Here is a 22,179-nt window from a genome sequence, read left to right as displayed (position 1 = left end):
ACTATATTGTATCTCTATATTATTCAATTTATTGTAATGGGTTCTAAATGCCTGAAATAAACGACATATTATTATTATAAAGATGACTTATTTATTAAGCACAAAATGTTATTTTACATGAAAAAAACTATTATTATTGCGTCTTTTAATTAACTGCCATATATTCATAATTCTATTAATATTTATATACATAAGTATTTCAATTCTATACTATACAATGTGTTTAGTCGAGATAGCTATCCTTACATAAAAACCTAGGTGTGAGAAAGAGACGGAATAGATGAAACCGTTTAGAAACAATTTAGTGTCCATTAGTCTCCTTTCAAATTTGAATTGCTTAACGGCCCTGTAAATCGCGTGTTTTAGTGTCCATTAGTCTCCTTTCAAATTTGAATTGCTTAACGGCCCTGTAAGTCGCATGTATGTGTGCGTGCTTTGATTCATGCCTTCTAGTATGAAGTTAAAATACTGTCCTATTACTGTATTGTGTTAAATAACACAATAACACGGAAATCCGTACCAGTTATATATAATAATAATAATAAATTATCACTCAGTAGTTACTTACAATTTAGATATATTTATTACATTAAGGACCTCAAATAAATCGCATTTCTCGGGACCAAATATTGTTTCTCAAAACTTTTGTTTCTGTCAAAACTCTTACTATTCACCATTACCCATAATTCGTACAGAGTTTTCGTATGTAAGCGCCAAGTGACATGTATGATAAGTAACATAAGTACACTGTCAGATTTATGGAAATATTCAAATACACTTCTTAACAGCTTCTTCAAAATCGAAGTTTGCACCGAAAGACTTTTTAAAGGCTTTCAGCTACAATTGCTTGTCATAGTTCTATTTGCCAATGTACCATCTGCTCCTGAAGCAGATTTACCTTGAGACATAAAAAGAAAATGTAGCTTATCAAACAAAAGTTTGATTAGATATCAAACCAATTGATTTTCGTCTCTGTTTAACAGTAAAAATTATGTCAATCATATGCAAAATAATATATATTACAAATACTATGTTAGTATCCCTATAGCAGTTCTAATTGTTGGCACTAATTACTTGAATTAAGTATTTATAATTCTAAGCCCAAAAATAAATCGTTCTAGTCTCAAATACTACCTCTAATTAATGGGAAAACATCGTCAATTCATCTCATTTGTTTATCACATACTTGAGTAAACTTTAACAGGTTTTTTCAGAACAATAAAAATTAATAACTTTGATTAATATTGATTCGGTATTGGCCATAAGATTCCCATCAAATGATATAATGATATTATGTGCAATATCTATTATGAAAAGATAATATTTTAAGTCACAGTTATCATATCGCGTCATAATCTTTGTTGAAATATTTTAGATGGAGCGTCTGATCTAAATTCATCAGTCCCATTTTCTATTTTGGGTAGATTTACTTCTGGGTTACATTTGGGATCGTCAGCTCTTGCGGTTTCTAATTCATCTATACTTGGATGTATGATATTATTTGCTTCTATGATATTAATTTGTTTATCTTCAACTATTTTAGGGGTATCGGCTTCCACGTCTGTACTGGGTTTTTCTTCTACAGCGTCGATTTTCTCAGCATCGTCTAGTCTATCGGGCAAATCCTCATGGCTTGTATCTGGAAGTAGCAGGGAGAGTCCAGCAGGGCCCAGTGATGTTACAGAGAATAATATAACTGGCAGACTCGGCATTATGCTCCTCTGTGGATTAAAACGATAGCATTTCAAATTCAATTTTTAACGAGGTAGGTAATGCGTAAATGACGAAATACTTATCATTATTTTTACAATTTTTGCATCTTATATTTTAATATTTTTAAATTTAAATTTTATAAATATTAGTGATAGAATAGTGAAATCCGACATGTTTCAGTAAACAATAGTGTGTTGGTATTTAGACAACTCTATAACATATTTTGCATGTCAATTGACGAAACATATTGGATTATCAAATATATTATGTTAACATTTTAACAACGTTTCTTGCAAATGAAATTTCATTTCATTTCAATATATATTCTTAGAATAGGTACTACATACATTTAAAAAAAAATCTCAGACAGTATTTTAATCATGTATAGTAAAATCAATGGCGTTGTGTGTGTCTGTGTGTATAGAAGTTCATTCCATGACCATATCAGGGATCTTCTAAAAAGGTAGTAAAGTAGGTGGTTAAAGGCGACCTGTATAGCCGAGTGGTTAGCGATCCTACCTACTATGCTAGAGGTCCCGGGTTCGAATCCCGGTAGGTGCAAGCATTTATATGATGAATATGGATGTTTGTTTCCGAGTCATGGATGTTTAAATGTATTTAGGTATGTTTATATGTATTTATTTATGTTTAAGTAAGTATACTGTATTAAGTATATCGTTGTCTTGCAACCCATAACACAGGCTAGATATTGGGGCAAGATAATTTGTGTAAAAAGTGTCAATATTAAAAGTATTTTTCTTACTAATGTACGAAAATATATTATGATACATTCCAATATATTTGGAGCAACATTTTGGTTCACAAAATTTTATTGATATGATAATAAATAGTTAGTAATAAATATTCAAATAGAATACGTACAAGCAATGGTACTTGCGGTGCCAAGACAGAGCCAAGCCGACCCAGAGTGTTGGCGATGTTAGTGAGAGAATTACGAGAGGTGGTGGGAAACACCTCCATGGACACCACGTAGATGGCAAACATGCCGTAGCTACTGCACATCTTGCCTGAGATGTAGAATACTAGGGTCGCCCACCATATCGCTGGAAACGAAAAAAAAATGGGACATGTTATATAACAAGACTGGTGAGAGGCTAACGATACTCGAAATCGTGATTTCTTAAAAATATTATATATAGTATTATATAGTCCAAAAATTATGAAGCTAATTTTATTACTAATTAGAAAAACAGGAGTGTACTAACTACTCTCATTAAATATCATTAGGTCCCTAGCACCTAGACACACTGTTGACAAAAATAGGTATTTAATAACCACAAGGTGTATTAGATTAGTTTGACTTTTAATCCAGGATTACTTCATTTCATGATAATGCATAAACTTAAAACTTTTTTTCATGTTGTAAACATAAGATATCGTTTAGTTTGGATCCTTAATAAAAAATATTTTGAACTAGTATCTATAAAATATTCGATAAAGCAGAAGGCACATAACTTGATGCTAGCATGCTTATAGCAACATAATATTATTTTCGGCGACTATACGAATTGTTTGTAGAAATGCATATTCCTACAAAGTATAATTCATTGGTCTTCACTTCACAACACAACATAGATAATATTATCGTAAGGACATTTCAAACAATACATTAAGCACTTACATTTTGGAATGAAAGCGGACGCCATAAGGAACAACGAACACAAGCAATACGCAATACAGATGGGCTTCTTTCTGCCAAACCTTGTGAGGGTCACGGCGTTGAGAATCCTTGCAACGATTGAGACCAGCATCACGATGGAGTAGTTGAGGTATTTGTTACCGGAAATACTGACAGAGTTAATGACGGTGCCGCTGTACACAAAGTTGCAGCAGAAGAAACAGGCGCACATTAACAAAACACGATAGATGATCGTCTTTGAATGAAGCACTTTTAGGAGGGTTGGTGCATTTGGCGCGGGTTTGTCTTGCATCTGAAACATAAGTTATCCGTTTAGGAGCAAGCTATTTCGACTTCAAGAATCAAGTGAATCAATTGTAGATGTATAACTACGACTGTAGATGTATGACTAGGTTGCTTGCGTTATGAGAACCTACAGCTTTTGTTAGGATTACCTATGTTGTAATGTATATGTTATTCAACAAAAACAATAAATTACAATGACATTTTAGCCTCTCCCTCATTATTTCCAAAAAGAAAACGATATATATTAAAATAAAAATTTAATAAAGAAATAAAAAGAATGATAAATTATACATAATATTTTTTGTAATTTTACAAAAAAAACTACTCTTGGTACAGAACCCATGTGATCTTTTTAAGAGTCAGCGGGAACATAAACACAATAAGTAAGTTAATAAATAGAGTAATTTACTTGCCTCTTTAGCATCAAGTTTCTCATCACTTATCCTGGTGAGCATCTCTTTGGCATTGTTCGATAAAGTAATGTTGTTCACTTTGGCAACTTTGTTGAGAATTCGAACGGCTTCGTTCCGACGATCGTGAGCTAGTAACCAGCGGACACCCTCGTCCACAAGGAATATGTAGAATACCTAAAATAGTAAAATATGAATTGTAAATCAAATTATATGCAAAGCACAAAAGTATTACAAATAGCAGTCCAAATGACGAACAATGTGAAAGCAGATAATACATGCAATGGAAACTAAACAGTGAAATCATCAACAGCTTAACTAAATTTTTAGCTCCTTTTAATAATTTTTTTTGTACTAATAATTTATTTATTTATGTATAGACTCATTGTAATCAAAGCAGATTTTAAGACACAGAGTAACATGCAAATTACTAATGATAAAAATGATTATGATTTCTTCTTTCAGTATGTGAACACAAAGATTATTAGAAGAAAGTGACAGAAGAATTGCTTGGCTTTTTACTAGAATCCGTAATACATCCTTAAATAAGTCTAAGACATCATTCATCCACCAACAGTTTTTTATCATCACATGGAAGTGACTACGTTAAATGAACAATTTGTTATGTATTTAAAGTGGTAACCCTGAGAAACATACACAGAAATAAAATTTTAATGTGTAATAAATCCCAGAAGTGAGGGCTATCACTTTAAGAACGTAACAAATTGTTTAGATTTGCAAGAGCGACATCTTGGGATTGAGCAGGCTAACTGTAAAGTAGATCCTGTAGATGAAGCCACAACATAAGAGTTGAACAAAACATACAAGACTTTATGCCGATACGTCACCAGAATGGTTAGCTTAGTTGGAAGAGCACTCGCACGTAACGCGAGAGGTCGTGGGTTCGAGTCCCGTCGTTTATAAAATTTAGTTTTCAAATTTTATTTGTGTACGTTAAATGAGCTACACGTAAGTTACTGCGAAACTATAAGAGGAAATACAACTTACAACAATAAGGAGAGGAGCATATATAGCTCTGGTGAGGTGTCTCCAATATGGCACCTTCCACGCGATGAGGCCGAAGAAGGCGCCGCCTATACTTGCCAAGATGTCAGATATACACGAGTATATCACTCGGTTCTTCTGGCTTACTGCTTCTAAAGCTGAAATAATAAACTAATTCTATTAATTTAATTACCCAAGGAGTAGGTCTCAAAATGAACATGGACAAGACGAAGATCATGTCAAATATCCAAGTCGCACCTACTCCCGTAAAAATTGGGAACTGTACTCTCGAAACTTTTGACGAGTACGTCTACCTTGGACAAACAATCCAGTTAGGCAGGTGAAATTTCGCGAAAGAGGTCACTCTTCGAATCCAACTCGGATGGGCAGTGTTCGGGAAGCTCCGTAAAATCTTCTCGTCCAAAATACCTCGTTGTCGCTAACTATGAGCCTTATGAGGAAGCTCATTGTTGCTCATCGAGCAATGGAGATGGCTATGCTCGGAGTCTCCCTACGAGATCGAATTATAAATGAGGAGATCCGTAGGAGCAACATCACCGACATAGCCCAAATGGTTGCGAAACTGAATTGGCAGTGGGCAGGGCACATATTTCGACGGACAGATGTCTGTTGGGGCAGTAAGGTCCTTGAATGGCGATCACATACCGGAAGGAGAAGTGTTGGTAGGCCCCCTACAAGAAGGACCGATGATCTGGTCAAGATAGCCGGTAGGTTCGATAAGGGCAGCGCAGGACCGATCGTCATGGCGATCTTCGGGATTTTGGATAAAAAAAATATCTCAGCAAATAGGCGAATAAGTCAGACGTTATTACGAAAACAACTTTTAAATACAATAGAGATAAAGCTGTTGATGGTAATAAACAAAAAAAAATTACAAACATCTTTTAAATAAAAAACATACACAGAATCATTGAAGCATTTCCGTAGCCGAAAGCAGTTTCCAAGAACTCTAAGGCAATGAGAGTCCAGTAGTCACTTGCGAAAGACTTCATCAAGCCAGCCGCGCCCACCAGCAAAGGTGTCACAACTATTATCACCTTACGCCCATATCTATAACAAGGTGGTTATAAGTGAACTATTCCAAAAGAAAGAATAATTGAAAACAATAATCTCGCAAATGTGAAAGATATTCCTTTTTTTTTAATGAAAATAAGGGACGAGACGAGCAGGACGTTCAGCTGATGGTAATTGAAACGCACGGCCCATTGTACACATAGCTAGTGCCTCAGTATGTCGTGGCAAGTCTTTAAATTAAATTAATTAATTTGTCGAGGACCGGAGGCCTATTGAAAGCAAGGAGGAAGGCCTGGCAGTTAGCCTGGTAATAGCGAAGGCTTTGATCGTGTATGGCACAAGGCACTCCTCAAAACTTCCATCATTTGGGCTTCCCGAGAGCTTATGCAAGTGGACCTCCAGCTTCCTCACTGGGCGCAGCATACAACTCGTTGTCGACGGTTTTTGCTCGAATCCCAAGCCCGTGAACGCTGAAGTGCCCCAAGGCTGTGTGCTATCTCCTACGCTATTTCTTCTGCATATCAATAATATGTTCGACACCTCCAACATACATTGCTATGCGGACGACAGCACTGGTGATGCCGTATACACGAGCCATGCAGGTCTCTCTCGGGAAAACGTCGACCAGTGCCGGGAGAAACTTGTGTCTTCTATCAAATCCTCTCTCGAGAAGGTCGCGGAATGGGGTAAATTGAACCTTGTCCAATTTAACCCCCCGAAGACTCAATTTTGCGCGTTTACCACTAAAAAAACCCCATTAGTCGTATCACCGCTCTTCGACAACACTTCCCTTAAAGCCTCGCCTAGTATCGGAATACTGGGTCTCGAAATCTCGAGTGATTGCCAATTCCGTGGCCATCTGGAGGGCAAAGCCAAATTGGCTTCGGTGATCACTTATCACCAGGTGACCCGTACGCTCGTTTGCCCTCCTATTCCATAAAAAAAAATTAAAGAAATGAAATTAAATCAAAATTACATATTTTTATATTAAGTATATTATGCAATGTGAAATATTATGTACTAAGATAGTTCCTAAGAAATACTAACACTTATGGGCTGAAATAAACAGATTTTATTATTTATGTGCGCGGCGGTGGTCACTTAACATGAGGTAACTAGTGCGCTCGTTAAATAAAAAAAACTGTGAAAGTGTTTGGTCTACACTCGGTATTTGAAGTTTCTGTTAAGACTGCCAGTGGGAGGCTCCCTTGCACATGGTTCCAGCTAGATTATGAGTACCACAACGGCGCCTATTTCTGCCGTGAAGCAATAGTGTGTAAACATTATTGTGTTTCGGTCTGAAGGGCGCCGTAGCTAGTGAAATTACTGGGCAAATGAGACTTAGCATCTTATGTAAGAAGGTGAAGAGCGTAATTGTCGTAACACTCAGAATTTTTAGGGTTTTCAAGAATCCTGAGCGGCACTGCATTGTAATGGAATGGACGTATCAATTACCATCAGCTGAATGTCCTGTTCGTCTTATATTTATAAAAAAAAATTGACTAAATCGTAGTAATAATTCACACCTGTCTGATATAAATCCATAAAGAACAAAGCTGACGACAAGCCCCGAGTTATGGATTGTGCCCACCAGGGTGCGCTTCCAGGGTTGACATCCCAGATCGAACTGAAACAATTAAAAAAAAATTAGTCATAAAAAAACATATTGTGTGCAATTCACATGTGGTAGAAGTGAAACCTTCAAAAATTTTGTCTTCAAGATAATGATACAAATGTAAAATTTAGGGAAGAGGATAATTGTAGGTTTTAGTAATGATTATAGTGATACAAAGTTCGATAATTATTTTACATTTTATTAACCGACTTCAAAAAGGAGGAGGTTATCAATTCGATTGGTTTTTTTTATGTATATACACCGATTACTCTGTCATTTATGATCCGATTTACGTAATTCTTCTTTTGTTCGATGCAAAATAGATGCCATTTGGTCCCATAAAAATTACATAGTTTGGCCCAGTAGTTTTCACTTTATGAACGTTTATATGAAAATTTTTGTCTACCTGGATGACATAATTGTTTTCTGTGTACGGCTTTTTTGTATTTTTTATTCAGACTGATTATATATTATTATTAACTGACACTAAAACGTAAAATATAAAAAAAAACTACGTTTAACAAAATCGACTTCAAAAACTGAAAAGTATCAAATAACTAAAAATTAAATTTAATACACCTCTTATGCAAACCTTTACCTTTAATATTAATTAAATACTATTGTTGCGTAGCAACGCTTTGAAGTATATGACGAGAGTTGTCAAACTTCAAGACATTGTTAATTTCAACAGCTCCGTCAGCAATATTCGTAGCTCAGCGGAAAAGTGTTTACTTTAGACGCTGTAGACCCGGGTTCGGTACACCTACCAGTGTATGGAATTTTTTGGGTTTTGTAAAGTTAATAGAAATTTCTAGTAAGTTCAGGATCAAATCGAACAGAAAAAAAGGGATGGAAAATGTGTAAGCAGGATTAAAAATAGTTAAAAGAATTTTCTAGTACAATTTAAATTTAAAGATGGAATGGGGGAATCATTTTGAAAATGGAACAGATCCGAGGGTATATAAGCCGTACTAAGCGTGGCCTACGGCAGTTCTAGTTCTGAGTCGAAGTGTAAAGAAGAAGAAGAAAAGAAGAAGTAGTGAAAAGTGGAAGTGTTCCAGAAGAAGAAGATAGAAGAGACCTAGTGTTCGGTGCAGTGTGACGCGTTGAACGTACTGCCGCCCACAAAAGGAACAGCGGCAGACCGGCAAGTGCAAGTTCAGAAAAAGTGAACGCAAATAAAGACTCGTTCCTATAAGCGGAGTATTATTTCCAATCCCTGACCCACTCCCGTGTCACTATCATTTGTATGTGCTACATATTGATAGGTTTGAAGTCGGTGCGAAGCCAAATGTAATAAAAGAACCAAGCGGACAGACACACGAGGCCAGGCAACCTAAATCATTACAGTAAGTAAGCTGTTTATAATATTAAGTTTTATTTTGTTTAGGGCTTGGCACTGACTTAAAACCTATCAATAGGGAGCACCTATAAATAATAGAATTTTATTACTTACTATTAAAGGTAAATGTTTGCATAAGAGGTGTATTAAATTAAATTTTTTGTTATTTGATAATTTTCAGTTTTTGAAGTCGGTTTTTTTAAACGTAGTTTTTTATTCGTATATATAACATAGATTTATTCAGACTCAGGAGCTTACATTTTCGATAAATGTTACAAGAGGCTTAGGATAGTAACTAAACTATGAAATAAATACTTTGATCTTATGTCTTTGGAATACTGCATCAATTACTGTTTTTGATCTTGTTGTTGATACAGTGCGATTGCTCCACATTTTCAAATTAAATTTGGCGTAAATCTCTAAACTGCATATGAAGTCCTGGTACATGTTGCTAGGATGACACATGATTATAACCCATGACATTCCTATCACCGCTACCATATTTATGTTCTCCTGGTGTCTATGTAGTAATTGCTCGGTACCATAACACTGTATAATGCAACCTTTCTCATTTTCTCCCACGTTAAATCTTCTGTCTGTCTCTCTTTACAGTCACATTCAATCAGTTTTAGAGACCGTGAACGTGTAGTGTATTCTATCTCATTAACTCGTCGGCTGAATCCTATACATTTACGGTTTGTGTCTCTATCGTCTCGCTTTTTTGTTTCATTGAGTTTCAAATCACAACGATTCTAAAGAAGTTTCACTTCAATAATACTAATACGGATTTTGAATAGTCCCTCGATTTATATCCCTACTAATATTATAAATGTGGTACCTTCACAGTTTGTTTGTTAAGCTATTGCGCCGGAGCTACTGAACCGATTTTGATGAAATTTGGTACAGCGATAGACTGGAGCTCGGAAAGGACATAGGCTACATTTTATCCCGGAAAAATCCATGATTCCCGCAGGATTTGTAAAAAACTGAAATTCATATCGATGAACTATATATAGTAGGGTTAGTTTGCCATAGCAATCTTCCTCGAAATAAGATTCATATAATATGTTGGAAACGGGAATCTTCAATTCCAAACTTGCTTATTATTTTTAAAGACCTTTTACCTACGCGGACGAAGTCGCGGGCATCAGCTAGTTTATATATAAGTTTAGAGCAGTATAATGAGGACCGTGTCAGCCTTGACAATGAACGACACTGCGGCGTGCGACCATGCGACCATCAAGTGTACATCAGCGGCTAATGTGATACATTATTATAACACTAGAAATAAGGGATTAATTGTAACTAATTCTAGTAGGCTTCATAAGATACATAATAGCTTTAAGGGTAAATGTATACACTTCTACAATAAAGTCCCAGCCACTGTTCAGGCATTGTCTATAAATAAATTTAAATGTTTTATAAAAAAATGGCTCTGTCGTAAATCCTATTACTCCACTGCTGAATATCTAAATGATCGGACAGCCTGGGACTAGATTGTGATTATTTTATAGCAACTGTACAATATTGTATATTTTTATTGAAAAGAGCGCAAAAAAAAAGAATGTTGGGAGAGTTTCTTGCGCCGCTTCTTCTCTCTCAGAGCGCCATTTGTTTCCGAAGCGGTAGTAGTATCTAGTAGTATAAGAAATGACATCAAAAAGAATTCTAAAGGAATCAATTTTGAGAAAATAAATGCCTTTTATGCCTATTACAATAATTGTATATAAATACGTAAACATTCTCGTCGGTACTAAATGTACCAACCAGTTCAGGCAATACTCGAATACAAATGATAAGTATTACATTAATTAATACAATAAGACTAGTAACATTTATTTCGAAAAAAAAAAATCTTATAACTATATTAACAATACTATGAGGACATTTAAATAAAACTATCATATACGTGGAAGCGTTCCAATAATTCTGGCAGCATTTCCACGTTGGATAGCTAGGCTGATCCGTTGACTTATGGTCAATGGTAGCTGCCAGCGCTTGGGTTTCCAGTAGCCTTATTGCGGCGCGAAGGTACATTTTCCGCGTATCTGGGCCCCACGAGCCTTGGCCACTTGACACACTTGTGTCTCGACACCAAACGGGACAAAGATGTAAGACTCACTGAAACCGACATAATGTTTGCGACGCTTGCTGTCTTCAATAAAGTTATTAAGTTGGTATTTTAAGAATCATTTTTAAAGATTCAAACGCGTATTAAATTCTCAGTCTACCTATGATTTGGCTGTCCGTTCACTTATATATTGAGCTGTGGAGTAGTACGATTTGCGACAGAGCCATTAATTTTTAATAAAACATTTAAGTTTATTTATAAATACTGAACAGGGATGGGAGTTTTTTACAAAAGTGTAAACATTTACCCTTAAAGCTATTGTGTATCTTATGAAGCCGACTAGAATTAGTTACAAGCAATCCCTTATTTATAGTGTTATAATAATGAAAATCACTATTAAGAGCAAAAAGGTGATTTGCTATTGAATTGCTAAGGAATTTGCTAGTAACATCCAGGTATATATGTCATCTTAGTAGAACAAAAGACCCAACAATTTTTTTTACAGGAGCAACCTCTTTTTTGCCGGCATGTTTTGCTAGACACAGAATCGATAAGCACATTAAGGAATTTGCTAGAAACAGCGTCAATCATAATGTTAACACGAGGAGCAAACATAAACTTGTTATGCCTACTACTCGGTTGAGCCGAGTTAGTAAGTCTTTTGTTGGGCGATGTATATGCTTTTACAACATGATCCCAGAAATTGTAGAAAACAAATGTGTTATGAAATTTAAAAGAATTATTAAAAAACGTTTGTGTGGGAAAGGTTATTATAACATAAATGATTTTCTTTATGAAACCACAGACTGGGAATGGAGCGAACACCCTCAGGCTATTTAATTATAAATGCCTATTGTACGATATTATATCTACTGTAAAGAAATTTAAAAAAAACCCGCCGAATTTGTTGCGCCCGTTCTTCTCAGGTCTAAGGCACACTATTTTGAATGGGTGGTAGTTTTTGGGTTGAGATTTAAAAACCTATTTTGAATAAAAATATTCGAATTTGTTACAATATCTGAATCCAAAGGCAATCTGACAATACAAAAGCGTGGCGCACCGTGACACAACCCCAAGCACGGCGTACTGCGCCCATCGCCCTAAGAGTTTGTCATCGGCACCAGCAGCCTTAGAATTGACATGACTATCAGTTGTTTGGTTATCATTCGTTCATATATTAGTTCATTAATTATAATTGAGGACGATAATAATAAAAGTAATAGATATTTATTTTCTTTATCTTATAATAAAAACCTTAACACATTTTGGGCTAATGCAAGGTAAGCAATTAAAGTCTATCGAAGGACACAACTCTATCTTCATTACAATAATTATTAAAGCAAATTTGATAGCAACATGAATAAACATTCATTGACTTTTTCATATATACATACTCTCAAAATCGTCTAATGAGCCGCTTTGCCCACCTCTATAATACATCTTTCCCAGGCTTAGAAATATTTAATTAGAAGATATTCTACCTTACCAAATATAAATTTATTCTGAATGTTAAATATATATTATTAAACAGTAATAACATCCAAACACATACACTCGGAAAACATAATGTATAAAGTGTATGTAAAATGTAAATAAGTATGGGTACATTTTTGGAGTTTACTCCTTAAGAATCGATTTTCATATAAGGCGCCCGGTATGAGAAAAATATGCAGAGTAAAACCGACTCATCAAATGGGATAGTAACGTTTTTGGTGCGCATCATTTCTCGCGCACCTTTCACTTTTCAGTTGTGTTAAATCTGTCAAATAAAATGGCGGAATGCTATGAACATTTTACTTATTCTTCTTATTAATATAAGAATAAAAGAGAAAATTGAGAACCTGACAATGAATTGACTTACTCACTGAATATAGTAGTCTTTGTTAAATATATAAAATCTCACTTGATCTAATAATTTTAATTTATATTAATAAAGACATTTTTTATATATAATTTAAGAATTATTATTAATGCGTTTATTTACCCTTACACATAGATGTCGATCTTTTTTAATTAATACGATTTTATTAGCTTCTGCTGTATGTCTGTTTGTAACCGACTCCATTGGACTTGATTTTGTTTAGTAAATGTTCAAAGACAATTGTTTTTTCACAGACTTTTTTTCCATTCTCTCTTTGCTTGTTTGTTTTATCTCGAGTAGATTATTTATGAATTTGTGTTTTTTTTTTTGTTTTGCCACGATAACATAAAATCACTGTTGGCCAAAGTTTTGTACTATATAACCTCGCTAATAAGAGACATGTACAGTGCTGATTTTATGAAATAAATAAATAAATTCTTTTTTTGATGTGTGAATTTACGTTATGAAGGATATTTGGTAAAATCATGTAAAACGAATCACGCTTATCTGGTGTTGCCAGTGAATGTGAATGGTAATGACTTCTAATTATCAGAACCGTATGCCTATTTTTACTCTTCTTCCATAGAAGATTATTTTGCCAGTGAGAGGCTCGTTTGTACAGGATGCTGGCTAGGTTATGTTAGGTTATGGGTACCAATGGTACAAAGGCGCCTACAGTGTTTCGGTCTGAAGGGCGCCGTAGCTAATGAAATTACTGGTCAAATGAGACTTAACTTCTTATGTCTCAAGTTGACGAGCGCAATTGTTGTGCCGCTCAGAATTTTTGGGTTTTTCAATAATCCTGAGCGGCACTACATTGTAATGGGCAGGGCGTATCGATTTCCATCAGCTGAACGTCATGCTCGTCTGGTCTCTTTTTTCATAAAAAAAAGAACGAGCTATCATCTGGGTTACTCTGATAATGGTCGATGATGTGCCAGTTCTCTGGCTGGAACTGCTGCCATGGTGACTCACCTCAGCGACGATGCTGTCATAGTCATCGTAGACGATGCTCCGACAAGGCACGTCACTCGCACCGGTGCTGCACTGACCAGGGTCTGCCCAGCTGCCCACACTGGTGCAGCTGCTGGTGTTGACCGACGGGAACCGAACCCACGTGCTGTTGCTCGCGCAATCCGTCAAACAACTGAAATTATCGAATTATATTTAGAGTTTTTTATCATAATGATTCTTGGTCCAACCATTTAAAAAATATTTTTTTTTCAAAATTGATTGCTCTAGAATTCTTTTTGAAGTCAATTCAAATACCACCACTGCTTCGAAAACAATTGGCGCTCTGAGAGAGAAGAAACGGCACAAGAACTCTCCCACTTCTCATTTTTTGCGCTCTTTTATAAAGATGTGTACTACCAGCTACTATGTCCAAAATGATCACTCTTTTCAATATACATAGGTTTGTGAACGATAATGACCTATCGGGAAAACTGAAATAGCTGTGCTGGTGAAATCTTGGAGTTCTTGTAGTTCGTTGTAACGTTTTATGACGTATTAAAAAAACCTACCTTACTATATCTCGTTCAATCCAATTTCCCGTTAAGTTTGCATGGTAATGTACATCATATATTTTTTTTAGTTTTATCTTTCTATTATTTTAGAAGTTACAGGGGTGGAGGCACATTTTACCACTTTGGAAGTGTCTCGCGCGCAAACTATTCAGCTTAGACAAAAATAACATATAATTTTTTTAAACTTATCTATATAGATAGACCCAGGTATGGTTTTGATGAAAAAAATATTTTGAGTTTCAGTTCTATGTATGGGTAAACCCCAATTTTTTTTTTTCTATTTTTGTGTGAAATTCTTAATTCACAGAATACATCTACGTACCAAGAATCAACAGTATACTTCCTATAGTTTCGCAAAAAAGTGGCTGTGACATACGGACGGACAGACAGACAAATCTATAAGGGTTCCGTTTTTTGCCATTTGGCTACGGAACCCTAAAAACGGAGTCAAAATCTGTATCATTAGGAAGTAGATGTCTTCAATCACTACAAAATTAATAAAACACGTGTTTAAAAACATTAAAATTTAATATGATTCGCAACACTAGACTATAATTACTTTCACGTAATTAATATATGCGATAATATTTTATATGAAAGTTTGAGTTAACATGGACATTAACGTATAGACGACCTGTATAGCCGAGTGGTTAGCGATCCTACCTACTAAGCTAGAGGTCCCGGGTTCGAATCCCGGATGTTTGTTTCCGAGTGTTTAGGGCGCTATAGTCCTAAAAAGTAACATTTTTAAAAATCTACTTAAAATACTTCTACAAATACTACGGTTCAAATTTTTTGACATGTTTATCTTCATTTCTTTATCTAAATTATCGCTGTTTGGAAAACACGATAACGAAAAAAAATCTCGATAGATTTATTTTTTGAAAAATAGTCTTTTTTATTTGAATTGTTTATATTATCATAAAACTATGATAGCTATAAACACAAAACTTATTTTATTCGATAGTTTATTAGTATTTATAAGTTTTCACTGTGGGATTTATCAAATTCAAAATTCAAATTCAAATATTTTTATTCAAAATAGGATTTATAATCACTTATTGAACGTCAAAATCTACCACCCATTCAAAAGAGACTGCCTCAGACCTGAGAAGAATGGGCGCAAGAAACTCAGCGGGCTTTTTTTTTATATAAAATATGGATTACAATGTAATATCGTACAATAAACATTTATAATTAAAGAGCCTGAGGGTGTTCGCTTTAATCCCAGTCCGTGGTGTCATTAAGAAAATCGTTTAGGCTATAATAACCTTTCCCAGACAAACGTTTTTAAACAATTCTTTTAAATTTCGTAACACATTTGTTTTGTACATTTTCTGGGATCATATTGTAGAAGCATAAACATCGCCCAACAAAAGACTTACTAACTCGACCCAACCGAGTAGTAGACATAACAAGTTTATGTTTGTTCCTCGTGTTAACATTATAAATGTCACAGTTTCTAGAAAATTCCTCAATGTGCTTATGAACATACAAAACATTATCAAAAATGTATTGAGAAGCAACAGTCAAAATGTTTATTTCTTTAAATTTTTAGTAATTCAATACGCTTTGTGAACTATTTTATATTAATTTTTTTCGTAATAAACCAAACGCGACGCCTTGGTTGCATGCTCGCTCAAGCCAGCAGTACGCCTGTGACCACTGTCAAGGAAGGTACTGTGTTCGTGTTTCTCGGACTCACATTACGTAAGATTTTAGCAAATGATCACAGAATCGTTCTCTGCACCCTCGAGAATCTCGGACACGATATCCATATTGCTGAAATCATAATTTTGTGCGGCGGCCATCTTGGATTTCAAAAATGATTCCAAATTCGTTCTCTGCACCCTCGAGAACCTTGGATACGATACCCATATTGTTGAAATCATATTTTTGCGCAGCGGCCAACTTGGATTTCAAAAATTATGCCAAATTCGTTCTCTGCTTCCTCGAGAACCTCGGATACGATACCCATATTGTTGAAATCATAATTTTGCGCGGCGGCCATCTTGGATTTCAAAAATGATTCCAAATTAGTTCTCTGCACCTTCGAGAATCTCGGATACGATATCCATAATGTTGAAATCATAATTTTGCGCGTCATATAACATTTCTCTCATACGTCGATAAAAAAGATTTACTTCAAAAATGCATAAAAAATATTATCACAGTAATTCCGTACTCTAGCACAACTGTAAGTTATAAAAAATATTACGAAGTCCTTCTGGGTCGGCGGTCGTTGACCCGCATCGCTCGGTTCGTTCTCAGCCATGCCCGACGCCCGTGTCCATGCGTACCTATCGAATCTAACGTTCGCGCAATTTTTACCTAGTGTTGGGAAAACCTCGCCTTAGATGTATTTATGTATGTTTATATGAATTTATGTATGTTTAAATAAGTATATTGTATAAAATATATCATTGTCTTGTAACCCATAACACAGGCTATATATGCTTAACTTGGTGCAAGATAATTCGTGTAAAAAGTGTGTCAATATTATTATTATTATAAAATTATTATTTTGTTCACTATAATTAATTAATATCCTGACGACCGCGTCTTGCTCGGATTTTTAGGAATGTACAAAACGTGAACAAAAACAAACTAATAGTACTTCTGGATTCGAACCGGGGTTTTCTGCTTTCCGGATCACCCAATGTCCCTGAGCTATTATAGTCTTGTATATAGTGCCGAAATTTACCTTTGTATTGTAATGTTACTGTAGCTGTTTCTCATTAAAACACGGATAAAACTACATTTTTTTTTAAATTGAAATCCCCTGTATGCTAAATTTTATGAAAATCGTTGGAGCCGTTTCCGAGATACGGATTATATATATATATGTGTATATATAGTGACGACCTGTATAGCCGAGTGGTTAGCGATCCTACCTACTAAGCTAGAGGTCCCGGGTTCGAATCCCGGTGGGTGCAAGCATTTCTATGATGAATATGGATGTTTGTTTCCGAGTCATGGATGCTTAAATGTATTTATGTATGTTAATATGTATGTATATATGACGACCGAGCCTTGCTTGGATTTTAACGTACAAAATTTTAACATAAACTAATAGGACATCTGGATTCGAACCGGGGTCTTCTGCTTTCCGGATCACCCAATGTCCCTGAGCTATTATAGTCTTGTATATAGTGCCGAAATTTACCATTGTATTCTAATGTTATTGTAGCTGTTCCTCATTAAAAAACTATCTATAAGACAGGAATTGATGTTCATTTTAAATTTCGAAATAAATGTTCACTATTTAGTTCAGTTTTGCCTAAAAAGCGTGTTTTTTAGGTTTTATTAAACTACTTTAATTAATCATGTCAATGGATACTCACAAGCTATTACCAACATGAAAAATTGTAGCCGATATCATAAATAACCCATCTTAGGTAATGAAATGCACGGGATGATAATTTACTTAATAATTATCTAATTCAAACAAATAATACAATCGAGTAATAACAAGAAAATCTCGTAAATGCTTTCAATTTATGATATTTTTATATTCACTGAGCAATTCAGTTTATATATTGTAGATACTTCAAAATGCTAATTGAGTTCACAAACGTCCATTAGAGCATTGTTTTATACGTCCTCGAGTTTAGAAATATCGTTAAATCGTCCTCAATATCTAGATGTTTTGCGTTCCTCAATATTAAATATACTATTACATATTATTTGCCATATAATAGTGCGGTTTTCAAGGTGAACTTACTGACACGTGCAACCAGTCTGTGAAATACATTCTAATATTCGAATTTTTAGAATATAAGTATTCAAAAATGATCGTAAAGTACCTGTGGGAGGCTGCTTTGCACAGGATGCCGGCTAGATTATGGGTACCACAACGGCGCCTATTTCTGCCGTGAAGCAGTAATGTGTATGCATTATTGTTTCATTTTTTGCATTGTTGTGTATTAATACACAAATAATAAAATTTGAAAACAAAACCTTATGAACGATGCGGTACTCGAACCCACGACCTCTTCCTTTTCTCGACCATTCGTGCGAGTGCTCTTAATATGACGAGATTTTGAACGGTTAGCTCATTTCGAAGAGCACTCATCGTTCATGAAATTTTGTTTTAAAATTTTATTCGTTGTATTAATCCCAGATGTAAGGGTTATCACTTCAAAAACATAACCAATTGTTTACTTTAAGAGCTTGAATTTATTGTTTTTTTAAGAAGAAAGAATTTAAGAAGTTTTCACTTCATAAATTTCAATATAAATAATTGAACTTAGATTACTTTAACTTATCACTTCTGTCCGTCCGTCCCGAGATCCACACGTGTTCTTTTTTATATATATAATAATACATATTGTATATATAATCATATAAGTCAACTTTCTACTCAATGTAAATATTTTTATACAAATAGGATTTTATATCTATTCGGTTCGAATATGCCTCAAATTTGAAAAAAAACGGGCGCAAGAAACTCAGATAGTTTCTAATTTTATTAAAATTGTATATCAATAAAATTTACTATTTAAATAGCCTGATGGCGGCGCTTTACCCAATCTGTGGTATCATAAAGAAAGTCTTATATGAAGTGTGTGTCCTAGAAAATATAATAGGTATTCAGAAATTGGTACCTGAATGAAACCTCTGAAGCTGTGAAGACATAGTTGAAGTTGCACATGCTGAGGAAGGCGTCCCTGAAGGCCAGAAGCAGCAGGAGGAGCAGCTGGTACTTGCCGAAGCTGCCCAGCTCGCTGAGGATGCCATCGATGTTGAACTTGCCTGCTGCTGGCTCTTGACACATCTGGAAGTTCACCCTCAACATAATCTAATATTTTTTTATGAGAAAAAGGGACGATACGAGCAGGACGTTCAGCTGATGGCAATTGATACACCCTGCCCATTACAATGCATTGCCGCTCATTGAAAAACCCAAAAATTCTGATCGGTACTACAATTGCAATCGTCCCCTTGAGACATAAGATGATAAGTCTCATTTGCCCAGTAATTTCACTAGACGGTGCCATACCGATATAGCCTAGATGGTTGCGAAACTGAAGTGGCAGGGCAGGGCACATAGCTCAACGGAAAGATGGTCGTTGGGGCTGTCCTTGAATTGCTACCACGTATCGGTAGACGTAGTGTTGGTAGACCCCACAAGATGGACCGATGATCTGGTCATGATTGTCAGAATTGGTTGAATGAGGGCATCGTAGGACCCATTTTCATGGCTATATTTGGAGGAGGCCATTGACCAGCAGTGGACTTCTTTCGGCTACGAGGATGTGTGTCACCAATTATCGTTCGAGAGGAAATAATTGACCGAAATTCACGTGGCTCCCGTACCATCAAAAGCAAAATATTTTCCTAATAAATAGGCAGACAATACATCCGGTAGGCGACGTTATCCTAGAGCACCGGAAGTATTAACCGCAGGCTTCATTAGCGCCGCGTGGGAGTTCACCGGCCGGCTCTTGTGAAAACTAATTACTTTTACGAGTATTTTTATTAGATGTGTTATGTTTCAGCTTATTTCCAATCGTCATATTATTATGTTGTGAATTGCGAGACTCAGAATGTGTCGGTCCCTTAATTTATTGAAGTTCTTTTTATGAAAATAAGGGTCGAGACGAGCAGGACGTTCACTGATGGTAATTGATACGCCTTGCCCATTACGATGTAGTGTCGCTCAGGATTATAGAAAAACCCAAAAATTGTGGTCGGCACTACAATTGTGATCGTCACCATGAGACATTAGATGTTAAGTCTCATTTGCCCAGTAATTTCACAAGCTACGGCGCCCTTCAGACCGAAACACAGTAATGCTTCACGGCAGAAATAGGCGCCGTTGTGGTACCCATAATATAGCCGGCATCCGGTGCAAAGGAGCCTACCGCTGGTATTTAATAGAAGGTCATCTCAAGTCAATTTGCTAATATGCAATTATTGGGGTTGAGCAGGTTATTAACTGTAAAGTAGATCCTGCAGATGGAACCACAACTTAAGAATTGAACATTTCAAGATTTACGAACCATGCGTCACTCAAACGGTTGGCTCATTTGGTAAGAGGTTTTGGTTACAAATTTAATTTGTATAGCGTTTATCATGGGAATGTTCCGAAGAACTGTTTGATCTTTACTATCCAACTCCAACTTCGCACCTCACGCCATATAAAAAGAATTCCTCCAGGGCGGTTTTCAAGAATCAGTAGTTTAAAAAAAGACGCGAAAATAGAATAGAAATACCATCAATACGCAGATAATTTAAAACTTTTCAATCTTTTCAAAAATCACATTAAAAAGAGAGGGTCTTGTGTAAGTTCGGAATGTAATGCCGGCTACCGCCCCTAATTCACTGGTATTTAGAAAATGATTCATCCAACAGCAAAGAAGTGGCATCTCTAAGAAACATATGTTATAATGTTAATCATTCAAAGGCAAATATAATTAAAATCGGTTCTGTGACTGGTATGAGTCAAATGTTTCGTTGGAAAGTTAAAATGCGTAACATAATTCTGAATTCCAAGTTTTTACACTGAATTTGTAATATTGTATCACGCAACTACTGCATTAACATTCATCTATTATCTATTATTTTATTTCAATTGTCAAGTGTTGTTGTAAATTAAAAAGATACATTAAAATCAAAAACAAAAGTGATAAACTTAAATAAGTTACATACTTTCCTATAAGATATTATAGTATCTATACATATTTTATATACTTAAACTGAAATTAATTATGAAAATAAAATTATAAATAATCCAACTCAGATTGCTACTATTTTTAATAATTATTTTATAAATACAGTCATAAAAAGTCAAAGTCAAAATGTAAAAAATAAAAAACCTGCATATAAATTAAAGCATAACAATTCAAATATTTTCTTAATGCCAACTTATGAAATGGAGATAATAACCGTTCTGAACGCCCTGCTCGTCTCGTTCCTTACTGTCATAAAAAAAAAACAATTTTGATTTGCCAATGTGTGCGTTAGCTAGTGGTAATTCGAAATATTGCCAAATTAATAAGGGCCAAGACGAGCAGGACGTTCATCTGATGGTAATTGATACGCCCAGCCCCTTACAATGCAGTGCCGCTCAAGATTATTGAAAAACCCAAAAATTCTGAGGCACCACAAGTGCGCTCGTCACTTGTCAAGTCTCATTTGCACAGTAATTTCACTAGCTGCGGCGCCCTTCTGACCGTAACACAATAATGCTTACACATTACTGCTTTACAGCAGAAATAGGCGCCGTTGCGGTACCTATAAGCCGGCATCCTGTGCAAATAAGCCTCCAACTGGTAATTTTACCCTTTACGAATTATCAATCAGAAACGGTTACAATAGATTCGCTTTCATTTTTCATCTTGCTGTATCTCTATGTTTGTCCATACGCAAGTACGTTGTAAGACTATACTGTGGGCCATTTTACCGGAAATCGTTCTACATAATGTTGTACAAATATTGATTCAGATTGTATGTCAATTTGTCGGTCTTGGGACCGCGCCTAATTATCAACAAGCAGTTATAATTAATATTAACTACATCATAATCAATATCAAGAGAAAATTGTTTAACACCTGCATTTTACCCGTTCTCATGTATGGCTGCCAATCATGGACTTTAACTCATGAAATGATTACCAAACCCGCAACATGCCAATATGCTATGGAGAGAAGT

General features: G+C 35.4%; 1 protein-coding gene across 1 annotated transcript; it reads right to left on the bottom strand.

Annotated features, from left to right (window-relative positions):
• Nucleotides 1-866: 866 nt before the first annotated feature.
• On the bottom strand, nt 867-19,300 carry LOC126974319 (solute carrier family 22 member 3-like). The gene is made up of 9 exons (XM_050821778.1): nt 19,131-19,300; nt 13,973-14,144; nt 7,635-7,735; nt 5,996-6,144; nt 5,077-5,231; nt 4,081-4,245; nt 3,356-3,665; nt 2,596-2,777; nt 867-1,721 (listed from the first exon to the last, which is right to left on the bottom strand). The coding sequence occupies exons 1-9, from the start codon at nt 19,298-19,300 to the stop codon at nt 1,350-1,352; spliced, it is 1,776 nt and encodes a 591-aa protein (XP_050677735.1). The 3' UTR covers nt 867-1,349.
• Nucleotides 19,301-22,179: the final 2,879 nt, after the last annotated feature.

The sequence above is a fragment of the Leptidea sinapis genome, chromosome 32 (assembly GCF_905404315.1).
Source record: "Leptidea sinapis chromosome 32, ilLepSina1.1, whole genome shotgun sequence".
Classification (NCBI taxonomy): domain Eukaryota; kingdom Metazoa; phylum Arthropoda; class Insecta; order Lepidoptera; family Pieridae; genus Leptidea; species Leptidea sinapis.
The sequence above is the reverse complement of the archived record's forward strand: the minus strand, read 5'-3'. Positions and strand labels throughout refer to the sequence as shown.

Excerpts from the sequence above, each read along its gene's own strand:
- LOC126974319 (XM_050821778.1), bottom strand. The coding sequence starts at position 19,300 with ATGTGTCAAGAGCCAGCAGCAGGCAAGTTCAACATCGATGGCATCCTC. Across the intron at positions 6,145-7,634 it reads TATGGATTTATATCAGACAG|ATATGGGCGTAAGGTGATAA; the intron begins GTGTGAATTATT and ends ACCTTGTTATAG. Across the intron at positions 1,722-2,595 it reads CACCGCAAGTACCATTGCTT|AGGAGCATAATGCCGAGTCT; the intron begins GTACGTATTCTA and ends TTTAATCCACAG.